General features: G+C 36.7%; 1 protein-coding gene across 11 annotated transcripts in view; it reads left to right on the forward strand.

Moving 5' to 3' along the window:
• Window positions 1-25,165, forward strand: part of TUT4 (terminal uridylyl transferase 4) — a 149,605-nt gene that overhangs the window by 18,643 nt on the left and 105,797 nt on the right. For 6 of the 11 annotated variants that reach the window (XM_082833147.1, XM_082833153.1, XM_082833151.1 and 3 more), the window contains exons 2-4: window positions 9,325-10,207; window positions 15,511-15,561; window positions 15,655-15,818. In XM_082833147.1, the coding sequence (XP_082689273.1) occupies window positions 9,418-10,207; window positions 15,511-15,561; window positions 15,655-15,818 (1,005 nt within the window). In that variant the 5' untranslated portion in view covers window positions 9,325-9,417. The remainder of the gene's footprint in view (window positions 1-9,324; window positions 10,208-15,510; window positions 15,562-15,654; window positions 15,819-25,165) is intronic. The other 5 variants (XM_082833155.1, XM_082833156.1, XM_082833157.1 and 2 more) reach the window with 2 other exon arrangements.

The following is a 25,165-nucleotide window of genomic DNA, read 5'->3' on the forward strand; positions in this document are numbered from 1 at the left end:
CCTTGGCAACCACAAGTCTGTTCTCTATGTCTGTGTGTCTGTTTCTGCTTCATAGATAGGTTCATTGTGTCATACTTTAGATTCCACATATAAGTGGTATCATATGGTATTTGTCTTTCTCTTTCTGACTTACTTCACTTAGTATGATAATCTCTAGTTGCGTCCATGTTGCTGCGAACGGCATTATTTTGTTCTTTTTTATGGCTGAGTAGTATTCCAGTGTATATATGTACCACATCTTTTTTTGTTTTTTTAAAATTTTTATTGGAGTAGAGTTGATTTACAATGTTCTGTTAGTTTCAGGTGTACAGCAAAGTGAATCAGTTATACATATATCCACTCTTTTTTTTTTTAAGATTCTTTTCCCATATAGGCCATTACAGAGTATTGAGTAGAGTTCCCTGTGCTATACAGCAGGTTCTTATTAGTTATGTATTTTATATATAGTAGTGTGTATATGTCAGTCCCAGTCTCCCAACTTATCCCTTCCCCCCTTATCTCCTGGTAACCATAAGTTTGTTTTCTACGTTTGTGACTCTACTTCTGTTTTGTAAATAAATTCATTTGTACTCCTTTTTTTTAGATTCCACATATAAGTGATATCATATGATAGATGTCTTTCTGTGTCTGACTTACTTCACTCAGTATGACAATCTCTGGGTCCATCCCTGTTGCTGCAAATGGCATTATGTTCTTTTTTGTGGCTGAGTAATAGTCCATTGTATATATGTACCACGTCTCCTTTATCCATTCATCTGTTGATGGTCATTAAGGTTGTTTCCATGTCTTGGCTATTGTGAATAGTGCTGCTATGAACATAGGGTTCATGTATCTTTTTGAATTATAGTTTTGTCTGGATATATGCCCCGGAGTGGGATTGCTGGATCTTATGGTAGCTCTGTTTTTAGTTCTCTGAGGAACCTCCATAGTGTTTTCCATTGTGGCTGCACCAACTTATATTCCCACCAACAGTGTAGGAGGGTTCCCTTTTCTCCATACCCACCCCAGCATATGTTATTTGTAGACTTTTTGATGATGGCCATTTTGACTGGTGTGAAGTGGTACTTCACTGTAGTTTTGATTTGCATTGATCTAACAATTAGTGATGTTGAGCATCTTTTCATGTGCCTCTTGGCCATCTGTATGTCTTCTTGGGAGAAATGTCTCTTTAGATATTCTGCCCATTTTTCGATTGGGTTGTTTTTGTTGTTGAGTTGTATGAGCTGTTTGTATATTTTGGAAATTAAGCTCTTGTCAGTCTCATGGTTTGCAAATATTTTCTCCCATTCTGTAGGTTGTCTTTTGTTTTGTTTATGATTTCCTTTGCTGTGCAAAAGCTTGTAAATTTGATTAGATCCCATTTGTTTATTTTTGTTTTTATTTCTATTGCCATGGGAGACTGACCTAAGAAAACATTGGTACAATTTATGTCAGAGAATTTTTTACCTATGTTTTCTTTTAGGAGTTTTATGGTGTGATGTCTAATGTTTAAGTCTTTAAACCATTTTGAGTTTATTTTTGTGTATGGTGAGAGGGTGTGTTCTAACTTCATTGATTTAAACATGGCTGTCCAACTTTCCCAACACCAGTTGCTGAAGAGACTGTCCTTTTCTCATTGTATATTCTTGCCTCCTTTGTTGACAGTTAATTGACCATAGGTGTGTGGGTTTATTTCTGGGTTCTCTGTTCTCTTCCATTGATCCATATGTCTGTTGTTGTGTCAATGCCATGCTGTTTTGATTACTGTAGCTTTGTAGTATTGCCTGAAGTCTGGGATGGTTATGCCTCCTGCTTTGTTCTTTTTCTTCAGGATTGCTTTGGCAGTTCTAGGTCTTTTATGGTTCCACATGAATTTTAGGATTATTTGTTCTAGTTCGGTGAAAAATGTCATGGGTAATTTGATAGGGATCCAGCTATTATTATAGAATTATCTATTTCTCTTTTCAATTTCGTTAATTTTTCTCTCCTATTTTTGGGGCTCTGTCATTAGGTATATGTATGTTTATAATTGTGATATATTCTTGTTGGACTAAACTTTTTATCAGTGTATAATGCTTTTCTTTGTCTCTTGTAACCGTTTTTGACTTAAAGTATATTTTTTTCTGACAATTATATAGCCAACTCAGTTCTCTCTTGATATCTTTTTCCAGCCTGTATTTTCAACCTCTTTGCTTCTTTGTATCTAAAGTGAATCTCTTGTAGGTAGTATGATAGATGGATCATATATTTTTTAATCCAGTTTTCCAAACTCTGCCTTTACTTGGAGAGTCTAATTCATTTTTTAATTGGTGAAAAAATTCGTTTGTTTTTTTCCATAAGATGGCTCTAGTGGTTCTTCGTTGTCTTTAACTTCATTTGAAACAATTTTGTTAGATTGTATTGTGACAGCTGTCATATTAGTGTGCCTTTAAAAAACTTATCAAAATTGGTGAATTTTTGTGTAGCCATTTTAATGTTGAAGGTGGAAGGAAAAAGCAACATTTTTGGCATATAATGCTTTATTATTTCAAGAAAGGTAAAAACACAACTGAAATGCAAAAAAAAGATGATTTGTGCAGTGTATGGAGAAGGTGCTGTGACTGATCGAATGTATCAGAAATGGTTTGCAAAGTTTTGTGCTGGAGATTTCTCACTGGACAATGCTCCATGGCCCGGTAAACCATTTGAAGTTGATAGTGATCAAATCGAGACATGAACTGAAAACAATCAACATTATACCACACGGGAGATAGCCGACATACTCAAAATATCCAAATCAAGCACTGAAAATCATTTGCACCAGCTTGGTTATGTTAATCGCTTTGATGTTTGGCTTCCACATAAGTTAAGTGAGAAAAACCTTCTTGACCATATTTCTGCATGTGATTTTCTACTTAAGTGTAACGAAAACTTTGTTTTTAAAACAATTTGTGATGGGCGATGAAAAGTGGATACTGTACAATGATGTGGAACAGAAGAGATCATGAGGCAAGCGAAGTAAATTACCACCAACCACACCAAAGAAGATGATGTTGTGTATATGGTGGGATTGGAAGCGAGTCCTCTATTATGAGCTCCTTCCAGAAAACCAAACGATTAATTCCAACAAGTACTGCTCGCAGTTAGACCAACTGAAAGCAGCACTTGATGAAAAGCATCCGGAATTAGTCAACAGAAAATGCCTAATCTTCCATCAGGTTACCGCAAGAGTGCATGTTTCTTTGATGACCAGGTAGAAACTGTTACAGCTTGGCTGGGAAGTTGTGATTCATCCACCGTATTCACCAGACATTGCACCTTCAGATTTCCATTTATTTCAGTTTTTACAAAATTCTCTTATTGGAAAAAATATCAATTCCCTGGAAGACTGTAAAAGGCACCTGGAACAGTTCTTTGGTCGAAAAGATAGAGTTTTGGGAAGATGGAATTATGAAGTTGCCTGAAAAATGGCAGAAGGTAGTGGAACAAAAGAGTGCATACATTGCTCATGAAGTTCTTGGTGAAAATGAAAAATGTGTCTTTTATTTTTATTTAAAAACCAAAGGAACTTTTTGGCCAATCCAATACGTTTAAAGTAGTTATTGATAAGGAAGGATTTACTCCTGCTCTTTAGTTTTTTCTTTTCTGTATGTCTCGTGCTTTTTGTTCCTCAATTTCTCTATTACTGCCTTTTTATGTATTCAGTTGACTTTTTTTATAGTGTGCTATTTTAATTCCCTTTTTTGTATTTTTAAACATTATTTTCTTAGTGGTTGCCTTGCAGATAACAGCACAACTAATATCTTAAATTTATAACAGCCTAGTTTGAGTAATGCCAGTTTAGTTTCAATAGTATACACACGCTCTGATCCTATATGTCTCTGTTCTTTCTCATTGTTATTGTCACAGATTACATCTTTATACATTGTGTGCCCATTAACATAGGTTTATAATTGTCTTCTTATGTATTTGCCTTTTAAATCATGTAGGAGAAAAAGAAGAGTTACAAACCAGCAGTACAATAATATTGGCTTTTATGTTTATCTGTGCTAAGTTACCTTTACCAGTGTCCTTTATTTCTTATGGCTTTGAGTTACTGCCGAATTTCTTTTCATTTCAGCCTTAAGAACTCCCTTTAGCATCTCTTGTAGTGCTAGTCTACAAGTCTGCTAATGAAATTTCTTAGCTTTTGTCTATCTGGAAGTGTCATACTTTCTCTGTCATTAATAAAGGATAGTTTTTCTGCATGGTTAGTGAATATTTGGTTGACAGTGTTTTTCATCTGGGATTTTAAATATGGCATTCCATTGCCTTCTGGCCTACATGATTTCTGATGGGAAATCAGCTGTTAATTTTATTGTGGATTCTTCATGTATGAGAAGTTCCTTCTCTCTTGTTGCTTTCAAAATTTCTTCTGCCTTTAACAATTTAACAGTTATGTGTCTTGGTGTGGATTCCTATGAGTTTATTCAGCTTGGAGTTTATAGAGTTTCTTGGATGTGTGTAGTTGTGTCTTTATCAGATTTGGGAAGTTTTTGGCTATTATTTCTTCAATTTTTTTTTTTTTTGGCCACGCCGCACGGCTTGTGGGATCTTAGTTCCCCAGCCAGGGGTTGAACCTGGGCTCACGGCAGTGAAAGCACGGCGAGTCCTAACCACTGGACCACTAGGGAATTCCGTCTTTAAGTATTTTTTCTTTCCCCGTCTATCTTTTCCTTCTGAAACTCTTATTATGCGTATGCTAGTATGCATGGTAGAGAAGAAGGAAGGCACATGAGGAACTCAGGAACCAGACAATACAGGGAGCAGAAAAAAGTTCCAGAACAATTGTTAGTGTTTTCAGAAATAAGAGATGAAGATCAGAGTGCTATGAAAAGGAATAATCAGAGAATTAGTTCTTAGAACTGAAAATACGAAAGGTTTTCTCCATGTCCTCCCTCCAAATATAGAAGGGTTGGAAGAATTTGAGTAAGTCACCCAGGAAGGGCAAAAAAGAGATGGGAAATGGAGAGAAAAGATAATTGGAGGATCAGTGTAAGAGGCCTAAAGTTCAATTAATAGGAGCGCTAGAAAAAGAGCAGAGAAGATGAAGGGGAGGAAGTTATGGAAGATATAATATGGAAAAAATTTCCAGAAGTGAAGGACTTGAGTTAGAGATTAAAAGAGCCAGCTGAGTATACAGCAAAATGAATAAAGAAATATCTATACTAGGACTTATCACCTGTAAATTACAGAACACTGAGGCAAAGAGAATATCCTAAAAGTTTCCATAAAGAAAAAAAAAACAGTTCAGTAAAAGAGATGGAGAGTAAGAATGGCATAATTTTCTCAGTAGTAACACTAGAAACTAGAAATTGTTGAAACAATACCTGTAAGATTTTGAGTGAATGATTTTTAACTTAGAAGTTCAAACCTAATTAAACAAAATATGAAGAAAGAATAAAGACATTTCAGGCATGCAAAGTCTTATAAAACTTACCTACTATTGGGGCTTAAGGGAGCCCAATAAATAGCACTCTCTTTCCCTTCCTGAATTCTGAACAAACTGGGAGAGATAAAGGAAGCATATGGAGACCAGAATATTATTTTTATTATGGATAAGATTCATATTGGAGAATGGGACTTATATTTTCAAGTGGCTTGCTAATACTCACTGCCAGAAATAGACAGATTTAACCACTCAGGCATAGGCAGAGCTGAACAGTGACAGGCCCTGTGTGGGGCTTGCAACTGTAATGTTAGAGTATGAATGAGAGAATGGAATTTTCTTTCCTGAGAACACCTGGATGCAAAGAGGAAGGAGAGGGGAAGGTGCTTACTTTTGCCCAGATCATTTTTCTAAACTCAATGATGAAATAAGTTACCCCATCTCCCTAGGAAAGGAATGAATGGAGTGGAAAGAAAGCAGGAATGTTATGATAATGGTTGTCTCTCTACATGAAATGAAATGTCAGAAGTAGGGCATAATTATTTTCTCCAATGCCTTTCTTGTTTTCTTTCTTAGAAAGCTACTGGAGGATATGCTACACCAAAAAAGAGGGAGTAACTTACGGAAGAGGAAAATAGAAGAGTCCATCAGCATGACAGAGTAGATGGGAATTGGTAGGATGATAGCAAAAGGAAAGTCTCAGGGTGACAAGTGTGGTGGAAATCTAGTAGTAATCAGAAGGTGGCAGATGGGATGTCCAAGGGGAGAAAAATGACAATAAAAACAAACACATGGGTTGCTTGATGTATTTGAAGACATTGAGAGAAGATTTACAGTTCTGTCAATGAATTATTGACAGATATATAAAAAACTTAAGAGAAGTGAGACACTTCCAGGTAAAACTGAAAAGTATACCAAAAGAGAAATGTGACTATAGTATATATGTTGCTGAAGTCAAAAGCCTAGGCTCCTGTGATAAAGAGATCTAATAGTATAGTGACCCAAGAAACAGTTTTATTTCTGTCTCATGTAATAGTTGCTAGGTGAGTAGTCACCAGATCCAGATGAATAGTTTAATGTGTGTGGTCATTCAGGAGTCCCAAGTTCCATTGATGATTTTTGTCCAGTCAAAAGTATGGCCAAGGGCTAACAGTGTGGACTTTACCTGGGCTCGTTAGACTAAATGCAGAATGTTAGTCCTCACTCCAAATCTACTGAATCAGAATCTGCACTTAGGAACTAGCTGATTCCTGTGCACAAAAGTTTAAGACCTACTGGTCTGGATTGAAATTTAATTGTTGGCTATGTGATTGAAGATGGATGACTGAGAATTTTATCCAGTGAGAAGGGGAGAGCATGGAGGAGGTAAGAACTTGATCCTAAGGACACACCTAACTGCAGAGAAGGTTGGGAAATGTAGTTTAGCTACGTGCCTAGGAAAAAGGGGAAAATGAATTTTGATAGATATGTAGCAAACTCTGTGCAATGGCGTATTTGGCTCAGCCATAAATAATATTGGCATATCATATTATAGTCATCCTGGGAGGATGGTGGTGGGATGGGAACATAAGTGTGTGTACAATTCTGTCTGTAGGAAGTCAGTAGATAATATCTAAATCTAAAACAAAATAGGTAGTACCAGCTTAAGCGTGTAATTTAGAAATATGGAGATAAATCTCAGAAGAAACAGCTAAAAGAGTTGACAGTAGTTGCTTCTGAGGAGATTGGTAGTTGGTAGGAGAATGCTGTTTTGCCTTGCCATTTTTTCAACTCTGTAAGTGTATTTGTTTTATAAGAAGCACATTGGGAAAAAAATTCCTGTAGTCTAAGTAGGAGGTAAACACATGAAATGTGTTAAGTGCTAAGTACTATGAGAAAGGTAAGAACAAAGTCCATAGAAAGAGGCATACTTATCCAGGCCACCCTGGGTGGTAGGAGGCTAGGGGATGGATTGGGAAGCGAGATATTTTCTAGTTACATTGTAGACAATATAAAGTATGAAGCAATTAAATATCTTTTGGATCTATTATATTTTGTTTTTAAAGTGTGAATAATTAAAAATAAGTTAGGTTTTTATTAATCCATTTAACAAATTTATTGAGTGTCTACTTTGAACTAGGCACTGTAATAGGCATTGAAGATATAATGGTAAGCAAAATGAGAAATGGTTTCTTACCTCTTGGAGCTTATAATCGTGTGTATAAGATTATACAGAAGAGTTTGGTTTTCCTTCACTTCTACTTTCAGAAACATTCCTTAGAGCATTGATTTTTCAAGTGTCTTTTCCAGTCTAGCCATATGAGAATCACCTGGGAACTTGTGAGAAATGCAAATTCTCAGGCCCCAATCCCAGACCTGTTGAATCAGAAACTCTGGGAATGGGACCTTCCAGGTGATTCTAATGAATGATAAAATTTGAGAACTATTGCCTTAAAGGTAATCAACATTGTAAGCTTGGTTTATTACTGCTAATATTTCGGAAATAACCTGATTTCCATAATATGTAGTATACAAGCTATTTCTAGTATAGAAATTACTTAACAAAATGTACTGTTTTCATTTGTTTATAGTTTGTGCTCTGTGGTAGAAGTGTAATAGTTCCTATTATGTTTTAGAACAAAACGGATTCTGATTTTTTTTCTTTCTATTATCTTTTTTCTAAACATTATTATTCTTTAAGAGCAGTTTTAGTTTCACAGCAAAGTTGGGCAGAAAGTACGGAGTACCCATGTAACTCCCTTCCCCCACACAGGAATAGCCTCTCTCACTATCAGCATCCCTGCACCAGAGTGGTACATTTGTTACAGTGGATGCACCATTAACACGTCATTATCATCCAAAGTCCATAGTTTACCTTAGGGTTCACTCTTAGGGATATCCATTCTGTGGGTTTTGACAAATGTATAATGACATGTATCATCATACAGAATATTACTATAACTTCTAAACTCTGGGATCCTGTTGGTTTTTTAAAATTTTCTTACCTCAGAAGAATTTATTTAAACTGCTTTGTACTTTAGAGCTGGAGAAAGTCTGTTGATGTTGGTTCCCCATGTTTAGAGCATCAAGTTAGAAGTAGGTTAGTGGTATAAATAGGTAGTATTTAGTAGGAAAGTCATGTGGGAAAGATCTTACCACGTAGTCTTCTATAAACTGATTCCCTGTGTTGCATATAGATTGCAGTTCTTCTGTTATTTTTACCACTTAGTCTTCTATAAGCTGATTCCCTGTGTTGCATATAGATTGGAATTCTTGTGTTATTTTTGTTCCATTTCCTTTTATGTTAATTGTGGTACATCAATTGCAGGTTTTATTTCCCTTTTAGTTGAAATTCTTATTGAGTAATGTAAAACAGCATTTTACTTCTGAAGTTCCCTTGTTTTGATGTCATAGTGCTAGAATTACATTAGAACCTCCTTAATGGGCGTTTCACTGTTATTTACTAAGTGGATTTTAACTCCTCATATAGTTTTCAGAGTTTAAAAATTTTTATTTTTTACTCTTCAGCTTTTTACTTTATTTTTATTTATTTTTGGCTGCGTTGGGTCTTCGTTGCTGCGCGGCTTCCTCTAGTTGCGGTGAGCGGGGGCTACTCTTCGTTGCGGTGCGTGGGCTTCTTATTGCGGTGGCTTCTCTTGTTGCAGAGCACGGGCTCTAGGTGCGCGGGCTTCAGTAGTTATGGCGCGTGGGCTCTAGAATGCAAGCTTGGTAGTTGTGGTGCATAGGCTTAGTTGCTCCGCGACGTGGGATCTTCCCGGACCAGGGCTCGAACCCTTGTTCCCTGCATAGTCAGGCAGATTCTTAACCACTGGGCCACCAGGGAAGCCCCGCTATTCAGTTTTGAGAATAAATTATAAAAGTTTTTCTTATGTCTAACCAATTTTTTAGAAATGCGTTTTGCATTTTAAATAACAGATTTTTTTTTTTTAATCCAATAGTTTGCTTGCCTAAACTGGATTTGAAGCAATTCAGACTACTGGAGATCTGCCACTTTACAATATCACAGTTGGAAAGAAGCAGGTTTTTAAATAATGGAAGAGTCTAAGACCTCTGAAAATGAAAATCATGAACCAAAGAAGAATGCTTGGGCTCTTTCTGAAGAAAGCAAAGCAGTTAAATTTATAACTAATCAAACTTTGAAAGCTAGAAATGATAAATCCATAAAAGAAATTGGGACCAACTCTCCAAATAGGAATAGTAGTAAAAAAAATAAGCAAAATGATATTTGTATAGAAAAAACAGAAGTTAAATCATGTAAAGTAAATGCTGCCAGTGTTCCAGGCCCTAAAGATTTGGGGTTAGTCCTTCGAGATCAAAGTCACTGCAAAGCAAAAAAATCACCGAATTCACCGGTGAAAGCCGAAAAGGTACCTGTTTCACAGGCAAAAGTAGAAAGGGCACCCAGTTTACAGGCAAAAACAGAAAAATCACCAAAGTCACTTAATTCACCAGTGAAAACAGAAAAGGCACCCAGCTCACAGGCAGCAGCAGCAGAAAAGACACTTAATTCACAGAGGAGAGCAGAAAAAGCACCTGGTTCTCAGATGAAATCAGAAAAGGTGCCCAGCTTACCAGCAGAAGCTGAGAAGGTACCCAGTTTACTGTTGAAAGAAAACATGAGACAGACAGAATTACAGCAGATTGGAAAAAAAATTCCAAGCTCCTTTACTTCTCTGGACAAAATGAATATTGATGTTGCAGAGGGAGAAAAATCTGCTCTGGAAAACTCACAACAATCTCAGAAGCAACAAACATGTACAGATAATACTGGTGATTCTGATGATAGTGCTTCAGGAACTGAAGACATATCGGATGATTTGAGTAAGTACAAATTAGATTATTCCACAAGTCACATTTTTGGAGAGATTTTTTAATATTAATGTTCTTTAGATTATCCTTAGTTTGATTTTAACTACTTTAACTACAAAAAGGACATTAGTAATATGGGTCTTAGGTTGAAAACATTTATTATGGGAGGTACAAAGCCTGTGCAGATACAAATTTAGTGGCTCCTATAGTTGATGTGTACACACACACACGCACACACACACACACACACACACACTTTCTGTCTGTCTGTCTCTCTCTCTCTCTCACTCTTCTTTTAAATGGTCCTGGTAATACATTGCTCATTCATTCGCCAAACATGTATATATTGAGTTCCCATTATATGTTACGCATGTGTTTACAGTGGAAAACCAAAAAAACACAGCCCCAGACCTCAAGGAAGCTTCTAGTTAGGTGAGGGTGATACAGATAAGTAAGATGGTAATTTAGTTCAGTGCCAAAAACTTAGAATCGAGAAAGTACATGATTTAATTGAGGTATTTAGACTTTGGATTGAGAAAATGCATGATATAAATGTGAGACTGCAAGTGTGACTGAGATTTAGTATGACTGCAACAGGGACTTGCGGGGGAATGTGGCAAAAGATGTAGCTGAAAAGGCACACAAGAATTGGAAAGTAAAGGGCCTTTTAGGATATGATAAACAGTTTGGACTTTATTATGAGTGTTTTGAGAAGCCACTGAAGAGTTTTAACCAAGGTAGCACTGTGATCATATATATATACACAAATATATATGTTTATCTTTTCAGCAAATTCTTTGACAGGAGCAAAACTGGAAACAGATTCAATAGGACACTGTTGCAATTTACTTGAGAATTATCATTGTAAAATTCATTTTCTTATGAGATCTTGATCTTAGCGTTACTTAATTGTTTATAAATATTATCCATGTCTGTTTAAATTAATGAATTTTTCTTGGCAGTCTTTTTTCCTGATGTTTGTATGGCTAAAAGAATAAAACCTTTTCTTGATGTATAAACAGAAAAAGCTATTTCTAAATCATTATTTACCACACTTTGAGAAATACTGACAGAGTTCAGAAATAGCTTCTTTTTATTTCTGGTGGTACACAGATGATGGTTTATTGACAAACCCTTTTTTTAATTTAATAGAGGTACCTTTGTATGTAAGAAAAAATGTTAATAATTTCATAGGTATGTTAGGACAAGGCCCAAAAAAGTAAGTCAATTTAAAGACAATATCAAATAAATAATAGTACTGCTAGTGTTTAGATATGGCAGATCTAAACATGACGGTATGTGATTGATTGAAGTTGGGAAATACTGGTGCATAAGATCAGCTACAGGGGTCTGGTCACTTGAATTAGTGAAAAATATGATTTAAAGATTATTTTCTTAAAAAGGTGACAAAATAAGGTGACAGAGTGAGGTGGTTAAGACTGTGAGCTCTGGAGTAAAATTTCATAGGTTTTGAATCTTATCTTCCCCACCTAATAACTTTGTAATCTTGGATAAGCTGCTCATCCTTTAAAACATGTCTAAGTTTCCTCATTTTTTAAAATGTGGAGATGGTGCTGCCTTTGTTATAAAGATTAAGTGAAATAATTCAATAGAGTTTCATGTAGTCCCTGACACAGTAGGCAGGCAATGGCAATTAATATCCTTTATTATTATTATTTCTCCGATTAAATGCAGTTTTGTTATTTGTTAACATGGAGAACAAGTTGAAATAGCTTAAGGAAGCTAGTAGACCAAATAGAGGTCCTTTCAGGAAACTTGTTTTAACAAACTAATAAGAATGAGGGACTTCATGGCAGTCCAGTGGTTAGGACTCTGGCGCTTTCAACATGGGGGCTCAGGTTCGATCCCTGGCTGGGGAACTAAGATCCCACGTGCCACATGGTGTGGCCCACAAAAAGAAAAACCGAAAAAAACCAAAAATGATTTATATGGGAATTCCCTGGTGGCCCGGTGGTTAGGACTCCAGGCTCTCACTGCTGAGGGCCCAGGTTCAATCCCTGGTCGGGAAGTAAAATCCCACAAACGGTGTAGTGTGGCCAAAAGATTAATGGATTAATCTCCATTAGGTCCAACTTTAGCTCCCACCTAGCACTTCCACCATTTTTCCTTTTGCCGTTTGTACATTCAGTAAATATTTTGGGTGATCTCCGCTATGTGCAGGTACTGATCTAGTTGCTAGGAATATAACAATGAACTAAACAGATAACACTGTACTTACTTACAGAGTTAATATTCTAGTGGGAGGAGACAGACAACAAACATAGTAAACAACAAAAGTATATAATAAGTTAGATAGTGATAAATCTTATAAGAAAAATAAAACAGGAAAGGTCATAAGGAATGATGCTGCTGTGTCTGGTGGTGGTGTTTCAAATTTAAATTGTCACTGAGAAGGTGACATTAGAGCAAACACTTGAAGGTAAGAGGTGAGAGAGTGAGCCTGGTGAATATTTGAAGGGAGAATATACTAGATCTGGGCTTCTCAAACTTTAATGTGCAATTAAAGTGAATCAATTGGGAATTGTATTAAAATTCAGATTCTTGGGCTCCATTCTCCGAGATTTTTGATTTAGAAAATCTAGAGTCTGAGATACTGGATTTCTAACAAGCTCCGGAATGAAGCTGATGCTGCTGGTCAGGATCATGCTTTTGAGCAGCAGAACCTAACTCATCTTCTTACTTTCACTTATACCATCCTTCCTTGTGTCTTCAACATAGCAGCCAGAATGATCCTGTTAAAATTATTCAGATCATGTTACTGCTGTTCATCATGTTTCAATGGTTTCCCATATATCAGAGTAAAAGCTAGTGTCCTTGCTGTGACCTTTATGATCTTTGGCACTCCCCCTCCCCCCACTTCTCTGCCCTCATTTATCTGCTTCTCATCATTTCTCTCTGTTCCAACTGCATGATATCCTTGCAGTTCCTCAAATGTGAAGGCAAATGTCCACCTGATGGCTCTTGCATTTGCTTTTTCCTTTGCCTGGAATACTCTTCCCCCAGATGTCCATATGGCTAGCTCTCTTACCTCCTTCACCTTCTCAGTGAGCCTTTTGCTGGGTCACTTATCTAAAATTTACAAACCTCACCTCCACCTCTGGCACTCCTTATTCTTTTTACCTTTTTAATTTTTCTCCATAGTTCTTATTATCACCTGTCATATTTAAATTTTTTATTTACCTTTTTATATTAGTTTTATTGAGATATAATTCACATGCCATAAAATTTGCCATTTAAAAATATACAATTTAGTGTTTTTTAGTGTATTTACAAAGTTGTGTAGACATTACCACTGTCTAAATCATGAATATTTTCACCGCCCCCAAAATAAACTCCATACCCATTAGCAATCACTACTCATTACCCTCTCCTCCTAGGCACTGCCAACCACTAATTTAGTTTCTGTCTCTATAGACTTGCCTATTTTATATGAGTGAAATCATACAACATGTGGCCTTTTGTGTCTGGCTTTTTTCATTTAGTATGTTTTAAGATTCATGCATGTTGTAGCATGTAGCAGTACATCATTCTTTTTCATTGCTGAATAATATTCCTGTTATGCTCCTCTTGTGGTAGGAGACACATCACCTCCAGAGAGAGGCGCACACATTTTTATTTAGAAAAATTAGTGCTATCAAGAGAGAAGTGAATTTCAGGGTTCTTGTAGATGGCATGTAGAGTGGCTTTTGAGGGCAGAGAGGAGAGGTTTATTATCTATGAGCATTTACTTTTAGAAGTGCTTTTAGATACGTCCAAATCAATTTCTTTATTCAACACACTATTATTAAGTGTCATCTCTGGTCTAGGCATTGTATTAAAATCTGAAGGTACAAAGTTGAATAAGATCTGGTCATTAGCATCAAGGAATTCATTATCTAATTGTAAGAGGTAGATAAATAAATACAAATTACATTGCTGTGAAAATGTGAGATAATAGCGGGTGCTATGAGAATATAAAGAATATCAGACTGTCTTCTTTTTTCAAAATTATTTTATTTTTGGCTGCGTTGGATCTTCGTTGCTACGCGCAGGCTTTCTCTAGTTGCAGAAAGCGGGGACTACTCTTTGTTTTGGTGTGTGGGCTTCTCATTGCAGTGGCTTCCCTTGTTGTGGAGCACAGGCTCTAGGCACATGGGCTTCAGTAATTGTGGCACGTGGGCTCAGTAGTTGTGGCTCGTGGGCTCTAGAGTGCAGGCTCAGTAGTTGTGGCACATGGGCTTAGTTGCTCTGCGGCATGTAGGATCTTCCCAAACCAGAGAGCGAACCCTTGTCCCCTGCCTTGGCAGGCGGATTCTTAACTACTGCACTATCAGGGAAGTCCCAGACTGTCTTCTGAAACAGTTGATGCTTAAACTGAATTTTGCAGGACAGGTAAACATAACTAGTTGAAGTAGGAAGGGCCTTGATGGTGGAGGGAACAGAACATGTACAGGCATTGATACTTGGAGTAGCACTGATCCATTCTAGCACATTTGGTATGAATGAAGTGAAAAGTGTTAGGGCAGGATATAAGATTAGAGATATAGACAACTTAGCTCTCTTTTTTTGAGGTCTTGGCTTAAAGTCTCAGAAAAGCCTTCCCTGACGCCCATATCTAAAGTTTGTTTCCCTCTCAGTTACTTGTTTTTTTCTATAGCACTTACTACAACTTGGGATTATTGTATTTAAACTGTTGACTGCCTTCAAGAGGGCAAGCACTGTGTGTTATATGTTAAAGAGTTTAAACTTTATTCTGAACTCCATGAGAGCCTGTTAAGTATTTTAAGCAAGAGAGTAACATGATTCAATTTATATTTAAAAAAATCACACTGGTGGTGGAACCTACTATTATTCTAAGTATATATTGGTAGGTGCTGGAAATGCAAAGATTGAAAAGAAAGCACATAGTCTGTGCCTTAAAGAGATCACAATCTAGTTAGGAGGCAGAGAAGCAAAGAAAAAATATTGGTGTGGTAGAGATATCCATGAGTTCAGTGAAAGCAAAGAAGGAGCCTCATGTGAGTCTGTGGTCTGGAGTATATATGTTCTTTTAGCTTCTTTTGTATATTGATAAAGTCACTGAAGTGACTTCGGTTCATTGAGTCATCTTTGGGACTTAAAGTAGCTTTATATCATATTTACTTCAGAGATTCGACAAAATGGTTATGTTATGTTACCCTTGTATAGTGAGTCTCAGTCATATTTGTCTTTTTTGATATAGATTCGTTGGAAGAAGATAGGCATTTGACCCATGAAGTAGATTTTTCTTTGTGAATTTTGATATCATGTATATCTTTTCCTTTTATCTTACATAGGTATACCAACGTGCACAACGAAGGAAAACATAAAGGAAGAATATTTTTTCTGTATGTGTATAAATTGAATGTCTGTTTTTCATTAAAAAAATTTTAATTTACCAATTCTGATGATGGTAACTAAGTGATTGCTTCCTTTTCTAGGTAAAATGAAGAACGATGAATCTAATAAAGAAAATTCTTCAGAGATGGACTATTTAGAAAATGCCACTGTGATAGATGAATCTACATTGACACCTGAGCAGAGGCTAGGCTTGAAACAAGCAGAAGAACGCTTAGAAAGAGATCACATCTTTCGACTTGAAAAAGTATACTATGTGTTTTAGTTATTTGGAGGAAAATGCATGTTTCATAACTTTTCTTTCCCAAGTACAGCTCTTTTTATTTTTCTTATTATATTCCTTAGGTGGAGATATCATGCATCCTTCCTTCCTTCCCTATTTCCTTTCCTCTTCTCTCCCTCTCTTTCTTCTTTCCCTCCATTTGTTCAGCAAATCCTTACATCTGTGAGTCTGACTTCACTCATTCATCCCAGACTCGACAAACTGTGGCCTATCACCTTGTTTTTGTTTTTTTTAATTGTGGTAAAATACCTCATGTTTTTATAAACAGAGTTTTATTGGAACCACAACCATGCCATCCTTATTATCTATAGCTGCTTTCTTGCTACCATGGCAGAGTTGAGTTTTGAGAAGTTGCTACGGAGAGTATGTGGACCACAAAGCATAAAATATCTACTGTTTACCAAAGCATAAAATATTTACTGAAATATAACTTTGTCCCTTTACAAGAAGTTTGCTGACCCCTGATTTACTCGCTTATCAAATAGATAAGCTTGAGAGCTTGTTATGTTCTAGATACTGTGCTAGGCACTGGGGATATATGTTGGTGAAAATGGCACAGTTTCTGCCGATTAGAAGTTAACGGTCTATTTGGAGTGACAAATAAATTAGCAAATACTGCAGGATGTACCAGACTTCCTCCTTTCCCCCTCGGTTTTCTCTTTCCTCTTTTTTTCTCCCATATTTACTGAATATCTCCTATGTATTAGGAACTGTTCTAGCCATAGGTATCTTGTTGCTGAGTACTAATTAATTTCTTAACCTAGAAATACAGATTCCCAGCCTTAACAGTAAAAACACTGCTAGATATTGAAGGAAAGAATCATAAATCAGTCTGTTCTTAAATAGATACTTGGGATATTTGTTAGTATGCATACAGGGAAATAGGTCATCATTCTTGATAAATAAGGAAGGAAAGAAAGAAATGGTATGATTTTGTATAGCTTAGAAAAACAAGATTATATTTAAATTGAAGAAGGCAATCCTGAGTCATTAATAGAATTTATGACAGTAGTCACCCTGTGAAAGTAGGAAGGAATATCAAGGAGTAGAGGCCCATAATGTAGGATAGAGTTTGGATTATATAGTTAGTCTCACAAGATCCTAGTTAAAAGGAAGTCTTTTTTGCAATTTGCTATTTTATTTTTTTTTATAAATTTATTTATTTTTGGCTGCGTTGAGTCTTTATTGCTGCACATGGGCTTTCTCTAGTTGTGGCGAGCAGGGGCCACTCTTCATTGTTGGTGCAAGGGTTTCTCATTGCAGTGGCTTCTCTTATTGAGGAGCATGGGCTCTAGGTGAATGGGCTCCAGTAGTTGTGGCACGTGGGCTCAGTAGTTGTGGCTCGCAGGCTCTAGAACGCAGCCTCAGTAGTTGTGGCATACGGCATGTGGGATCTTCCCGGACCAGGGCTGGAACCTGTGTCCCCTGCATTAGCAGGCGGATTCTTAACCACTGCACCACCAGGGAAGCCTGCAATTTGCTGTTTTACATAGTTCTGTCTTTCCTCTCACTTTCCCTTTCCTAAGTTTGAAATTAGTCTGGATCTGTGCATTATCAAGATAAATATTGAGTACCTTTCATGTGCCATGATCTGGTGATAAAAAGTTGAATTGGGGCATGTGTGGTTTTTTAAAAAACACCATACTGCCTTTCTATGAGTTTCTCTTAGAGAAAGGCGTGTAAGCAAATAATAATAATAATAACAATATTGTTTGAAAATAGGATCTTAGACAAAGGAGTAACCAACTTGAGTTGGGGTATAGAGGCATCAGTTTGGGGAATGCTTTATAAGTAGGTGACATTGGAACTGAGTCTGAAGGAATGGCTAGGAGTTGGGTTAGGGAATGGCTAGTGTAGGTAAATTGTATGACATGTATAAAGGGAATGTGAAAAATGTATTTTCAGGGAATATAAGCAGGGGACTGGTTGGGAAGATATGTAGTATATGAAGCAGGAAAAGTCAGTTCTTGGGAGAAGGAAGAAGTTGGGGTGGAATGGATATTTGATAGTAGTAGGAAAGAATGGCCTGGGGTGAAAGAAAACTTGGAAGCATGGAAAACATTTTGTTGTTGAATTTAGATTAGCAATGATGTAAAATCAGTGTGTGCCAATACCAGCATAGATATCTATAGTTTCTTTTTCTTGTGGCTCCTTTTTGGTTTTCATGCCATCCCAAACCTCTTGTCAATCCAGTATATTGTTAATTAAAGTTTTTCTTTACCAATTTTAAAATACTCATTAAGAATATTCTTACCAACTTGCTTTTGATTGCATCAAGTATTTGGTTCGCAGTGTACTTACAGATTATCTCATTGAGGAGTAAAGATGTAGATTTTTAACGTCTACTAAAGAAGGAATAAGTCCAAACTGTTAGATCAGAAGAGTAAATTTCCCTATAGCAAGTGTTAAATATTGACTAGGAAATACTTAGAATCTCCATGCCCAGGAATCTTTTTTTTTTTTTTAATTTCAAGTTACTACTTTTTTTTTTTTTTTTTTTTTTTTGCGGTACGTGGGCCTCTCACTGTTGTGGCCTCTCCCTTTGCGGAGCACAGGCTCCGGACGCACAGGCTTAGCAGCCATGGCTCACGAGCCCAGCCGCTTCGCGGCATGTGGGATCTTCCCGGACCGGGGCATGGACCCGTGTCCCCTGCATCAGCAGGTGGACTCTCAACCACTGCACCACCAGGGAAGCCCCCAGGTTACTACTTTTACTTTTTTCCAGTTTTATTGAAAAATAATTGATATACGTGACTGTATAAATTTAAGGTGTATAGCATGATGGTTTGATTTACATATATTGTGAAATGATTACCACAGTAGGTTCAGCTAACATCTTCTCGTATAGATAAAATGAAAAGAAAGAAAAAAAAGAAAAAAAGGAATAAATATTCTTGGGATGAGAACTTTTAGGATTTACTCTCTTAACAACTTTCTTATATATCATTCAGCAGTGTTCATTACATTCCTAGTACTTACTTATCTTATAACTGGAAGCTGGTACCTTTTGTCCATATTCCTCCAATTTTCCCCTCCCTTCCTCTGGTAACCACAAATCTGATTTCTCTTCCTATGAGGGTTTTTTTTTTTTTTTTAAGATTCCTCATATAAGTGATCGTACAGTATTTGTCATTCTCTGTCTCACTTATTTTACTTAGCATAATGCCTTCAGGGTCCATCTATGTCATTGCAAATGGTAGGATTTTCTCATTTTTTATGGCTGAATAGTATTGTATGTCATATAAGTTTCAGGTGTGCGATATAGTGATTCATAATTTTTAAAGGTTATACCCCATTTATAGTTATTAAAAAATATTGGTTATATTCCCCGTGTTGTACAGTATGTCCTTGTAGCTTATTATATACATAATAGTTTGTACCTCTCTATCCCCTACCCCTCTATTGCCCCTCCTCCCTTCCCTCTCCCCACTGGTAATCACTAGTTTGTTCTCTATAACTGTGAGTCTGATCTCTAATTCATTTATTTCTGCTCTGATTTTGATTATTTCCTTTCTTCTGCTAATTTTGGGATCAGTTCTTTTTCTAGTTGCTTATGGTAGAGTTAGGTTGTTTATTTGGGATCTTCCTTGCTTCTTAATGTAAACATTTATTGCTATGAAATTCCCTCTTAGAACTGCTTTTGCTGTATCCCACAAGTTCTGATATGTTGTTTTTCCATTTTTATTTGTCTCAAGAAACGTTTTTATTTCCCCTTTAATTTTTTCTTTTATCTGTTGGTTGTTCAGGAGACAAATCTTTATTCTAGTTGGTCTACAGAAACTTTAAAGGAGGCTTATCGATATATTTGTTTAATGGCAAAATAAATATTTTGACTATAATAAAGGAATTTTTAAACATTTTTCATGTGTCCCTTCTGTGAAACTAGAAGCTTCATGATACTGAGGACTTTCTTGTCTTATTTACTGTTGTGCCTAATACAGTGCCTTGCACATAGTAGTTGGTCAGTAATTAAAGGTAACAGTTTGCTTAGTGGTTAAGTGTATGGGCTTTTGGAGTCACTAGGTCTAGCACTGTCACTTACTGGTTAGATGATATTGGATAAGTTATTTAACCTCTTTAAACCTCAGTTTCTTTTTATTTATTTATTTGTTTATGGCTGCGTTGGGTCTTCGTGGCTGTGCACAGGCTTTCTCTAGTTGTGGCGAGTGGGGGCTACTCTTCGTTGCGGTGCATGGGCTTCTCATTGCGGTGGCTTCTCTTGTTGCAGAGCATGGGCTCTAGGTGTGCGGGCTTCAGTAGTTGTGGCACGTGGGCTCAATAGTTGTGGCTCACGGGCTCTAGAGCACAAGCTCAGTAGTTGTGGCACACAGGCTTAATTGATCTGCGGATGTGGGATCTTCCCGGACCAGGGATCGAACCCATGTCCCCTGCACTGGAAGGCAGATTCTTAACCACTGTGCCACCAGGGAAGCCCCAGATCTCAGTTTCTTTATCATTTAAATGGATTCGATAAAAATAATGATACCTCGCTTATTGGGCTATGATGATTAAATTAGATAATACAAGTAAAGTTCTTAACACAGTGCCTGGTATGTGCTAAGCACAAAATAAAGATTAGCTACTTGTAGAATTGAATTATTTTACCAAGTAGGGCAGTTTTTATTATTTCATTTTATGGGTATAGAAGCAGGCTCAAGAGTTAGAGATTTAAACGAGATCAATTGAGATGTCATTTCAGGCCTCTGGCTCCCCATTCAGTGTTATACCAAGCTTTTCTTACTAAAAGATTCCAGACGCAGTCGTTGTCTGCTCACATTTTACGATTGAAAAAGTTGTCTAATGAGTGCTCTCATGACTGCTGTAGTGACTTCATCAATATGCATGGCTTTAGGAATTCTGTGTTTATGCTTTCAACTCCTGAATCCAACGCTTCTTGCCACTTACACCACTCTTACCTTGAACCAAACCAACCAACATCATCTGGATTATTGTAGTATGATCATAATGGCATTAGACTCATCTTGTTTCTATTCTTAATATAGAAGGCAAGTGATCCCTTTGAAATTAGATCTTGTAATTCTTTGCTCAGAAGCCTTCAATACCTTCCCCTCACACTTAGAATAAAACTTGGAGTCCTTATGAGGAGTCTTGTCATCTGACCCCCTTTACCTCTCTTTTCCAGTCATAGTAGCCTTTTTGTGATTTTGCAAACAGATTAGGCACATTCCTTCCTCAGGGCCTTAGCATTCACATTTATCTCTGCTTGGAATGTCTTTTCATATATCCACACAGCTCAGTCTTTCACCTCAAGACATTTTATTAATAAGTGATGACTATTATTAAAAAGGAGATAACACCTCCCCCACATTCCTATTTATTTATTTCTTTGTACATTTGTTTATTTATTACCTGTCTTCCTACAGTAGAATGTCAATTCATGAAGACAAGGATTTTCATTTGTTTTGTTTACATTATCATCCTCACCTCCTAGAAAAATGTTTGACATAGTATGAGCTCAGAAAATACTTGGTGAATTAAGAAGTAGCTGTGGTTGGAAACTGAGAGAAAGAAGTCTGTGAGGGCTTAATTCATTCTGCAATAAGGACAGATTTGAAATAGTTTTAAACTAAAGAATTGAAATGACTAGATTGAGCTGAATTTTCTTATTTGCTTGTTGCCTTGGGCAAATTATTTACTTCTAGGGATTTAGTTGCTTTGCTAGTAAAATGGGGAATCCTCATACAGATGTTGTAAGGTTAATACTCTATAAATGAAGACTGTATTTATTTTTAGTCTGTGGCAGGACTGTTTCTAAATTTGGGGCAAGTTTCCTATTTAAAGGAAATTATGTTATATTCTGAAGTGAGAATCTTTTTGTCAGGAGTTGCAGCCTATTGAAAGTCAATCTGAGATAAAAATTAAGCATTGCTGCAATTTCAGTGTAAGACACTAGAAACAATATTTTAAAATTCAACATGTATTTATTGTGTTTTTAAAAATTTTTTAATTTTATTTTTTTTATACAGCAGGTTCTTATTAGTCATCAGTTTTATACACATCAGTGTATACATGTCAATCCCAATCGCCCAATTCAGCACACCACCATCCCCGCACCCCCATGGCTTTCCCCCCTTGGTGTCCATACATTTGTCCTCTACATCTGTGTCTCAACTTCTGCCCTGCAAACTGGTTCATCTGTACCATTTTTCTAGGTTCCACATACATGCGTTAATATACGATATTTGTTTTTCTCTTTCTGACTTACTTCACTCTGTAGACAGTCTCTAGATCCATCCATGTCTCAACGAATGATTCAATTTCGTTCCTTTTTATGGCTGAGTAATATTCCATTGTATATATGTACCAGAACTTCTTTATCCGTTCGTCTGTTGATGGGCATTTAGGTTGCTTCCATGACCTGGCTATTGTAAATAGTGCTGCAATGAACATTGGCGTGCATGTGTCTTTTTTTTTTTTTTTTGTGGTATGCGGGCCTCTCACTGTGGTGGCCTCTCCTGTTGCGGAGCACAGGCTCCGGATGTGCAGGCTCAGTGGCCATGGCTCATGGGCCTAGCTGCTCTGCGGCATGTGGGATCTTCCTAGACCAGGGCATGAACCCGTGTCCCCTGCATCAGCAGGCAGACTCTCAACCACTGCGCCACCAGGGAAGCCCTGCATGTGTCTTTTTGAATTATGCTTTTCTCTGGGTATATGCCCAGTAGTGGGATTGCTGGATCATATGGTAATTCTATTTTTAGTTTTTTAAGGAACCTCCCTACTGTTCTCCATAGTGGCTGTATCAATTTACATTGCCAACAACAGTGCAAAGGGTTTCCCTTTTATTCACACCCTCTACAGCATTTGTTGTTTGTAGATTTTCTGATGATGCCCATTCTAACTGGTATTAGGTGATACCTCATTGTAGTTTTGGTTTGCATTTCTCTAATACTTAGTGATGTTGAGCAGCTTTTCATGTGCTTCTTGGCCATCTGTATGTCTTCTTTGGAGAAATGTCTATTTATGTCTTCTGCCCATTTTTGGATTGTGTTGTTTGTTTCTTTAATATTGAGCTGCATGAGCTGTTTATATATTTTGGAGATTAATCCTTTGTCCGTTGATTTGTTTGCAAATATTTTCTCCCATTCTGAGGGTTGTCTTTTGGTCTTGTTTATGGTTTCCTTTGCTGTGCAAAAGCTTTGAAGTTTCATTAGGCCCCATTTGTTTATTTTTAGTTTTATTTCCATTACTCTAGGAGGTGGATCAAAAAAGATCTTGCTGTGATTTATGTCAGAGTGTTCTTCCTATGTTTTCCTCTAAGAGTTTTATAGTGTCCAGTCTTACATTTAGGTCTCGAATCCATTTTGAGTTTATTTTTGTGTATGGTGTTAGGGAGTGTTCTAATTTCATTCTTTTACATGTAGCTGTCCAGTTTTACCAGCACCAGTTATTGAAGGGCTGTCTTTTCTCCATTGTATATCCTTGCCTCCTTTGTCATAGATTAGTTGACCATAGGTGCGTGGGTTTACCTCTGGGCTTTCTATATTGTTCCATTGATCTATGTTTCTGTTTTTGTGCCAGTCCCATATTGTCTTGATTACTGTAGCTTTGTAGTATAGTCTGAAGTCAGGGAGTCTGATTCCTCCAGCTCCGTTTTTATTTTTCAAGACTGCTTTGGCTATTCGGGGTCTTTTGTGTCTCCATACAAATTTTAAGATTTTTTGTTCTAGCTCTGTAAAAAATGCCATTGTTAATTTGATAGGGATTGCATTGAATCTGTAGATTGCTTTGGGTACCATAGTCATTTTCACAATATTGATTCTTCGAATTCAAGAACATGATTTATCTCTCCATCTGTTGGTATCATCTTTAATTTCTTTCATCAGTGTCTTAGAATTTTCTGCATACAGGTCTTTTGTCTCCCTAGGTAGGTTTATTGCTAGATATTTTATTCTTTTTGTTGCAGTGGTAAATAGGAGTATTTCCTTAATTTCTCTTTCAGATTTTTCATCATTAGTGTATAGGAATGCAAGAGATTTCTGTGCATTAATTTTGTATCCTGCTACTTTACCAAATTCATTGATTAGCTCTAGTAGTTTTCTGGTGGCAACTTTAGAATTCTCTATGTATAGTATCATGTCATCTGCAAACAGTGACAGTTTTACTTCTTCTTTTCCAATTGGGATTCCTTTTATTTCTTTTTCTTCTCTGATTGCCATGGCTAGGACTTCCAAAACTATGTTGAATAATAGTGGTGAGAGTGGACATCCTTGTCTTGTTCCTGATCCTAGAGGGAATGCTTTCAGTTTTTCACCATTCATAATGATGTTTGCTGTGTGTTTGTCGTATATGGTCTTTATTATATTGAGGTAAGTTCCCTCTATGCCCACTTTCTGGAGAGTTTTTATCATAAATGGGTGTTGAATTTTGTCAAAAGCTTTTTCTGCATCTTTTGAGATGATCATATAGTTTTTATTCTTCAGTGTGTTAATATGGTCTATCACATCGATTGATTTGCGTATATTAAAGAATCCTTGCATCCCTGGGATAAATCCCACATGATCATGGTGTATGATTATTTTAATGTGTTGTTGGATTCTGTTTGCTAGTATTTTGTTGAGGATTTTTGCATCTATATTCATCAGTGATGTTGGTCTGTAATTTTCTTTATTTTTTAGTATCTTTGTCTGATTTTGGTTTCGGGGTGATGGTGGCCTCATAGAATGAGTTCCTTCCTCTGCAATTTTTTGGAAGAGTTTGAGAAGGATGGGTGTTAGCTCTTCTCTAAATGTTTGATAGAATTCACCTGTGAAGCCATCTGGTCCTGGACTTCTGTTTGTTGGAAGATTTTTAATCACAGTTTCAATTTCGTTACTTGTGATTGGTCTGTTCATATATTCTATTTCTTCCTGGTTCAGTCTTGGAAGGTTATACCTTTCTGAGAATTTGTCCATTTCTTCCAGGTTGTCCATTTTGTTGGCATAGAGTTGCTTGTAGTAGTCCCTTAGGATGCTTTGTATTTCTGTGGTGTCTGTTGTAACTTCTTTTTCATTTCTAATTTTATCGATTTGAGTCCTCTCCCTTTTTTTCTTGATGAGTCTGGCTAATGGTTTATCAATTTCGTTTATCTTCTCAGAGAACCAGCTTTTACTTTTATTGATCTTTGCTATTGTTTTCTTTGTTTCTATTTCATATATTTCTGCTCTGATCTTTATGGTTTCTTTCCTTCTGCTAACTTTGGGTTTCGTTTGTTCTTCTTTCTCTAGTTCCTTTAGGTGTAAGGTTAGATTGTTCATTTGAGATTTTTCTTATTTCTTGATGTAGGCTTGTATAGCTATAAACTTCCCTCTTAG

This window comes from Leucopleurus acutus (assembly GCF_964270905.1).
Source record: "Leucopleurus acutus genome assembly, chromosome: 2".
In the NCBI taxonomy this organism is placed as follows: Eukaryota; Metazoa; Chordata; class Mammalia; order Artiodactyla; family Delphinidae; genus Leucopleurus; species Leucopleurus acutus.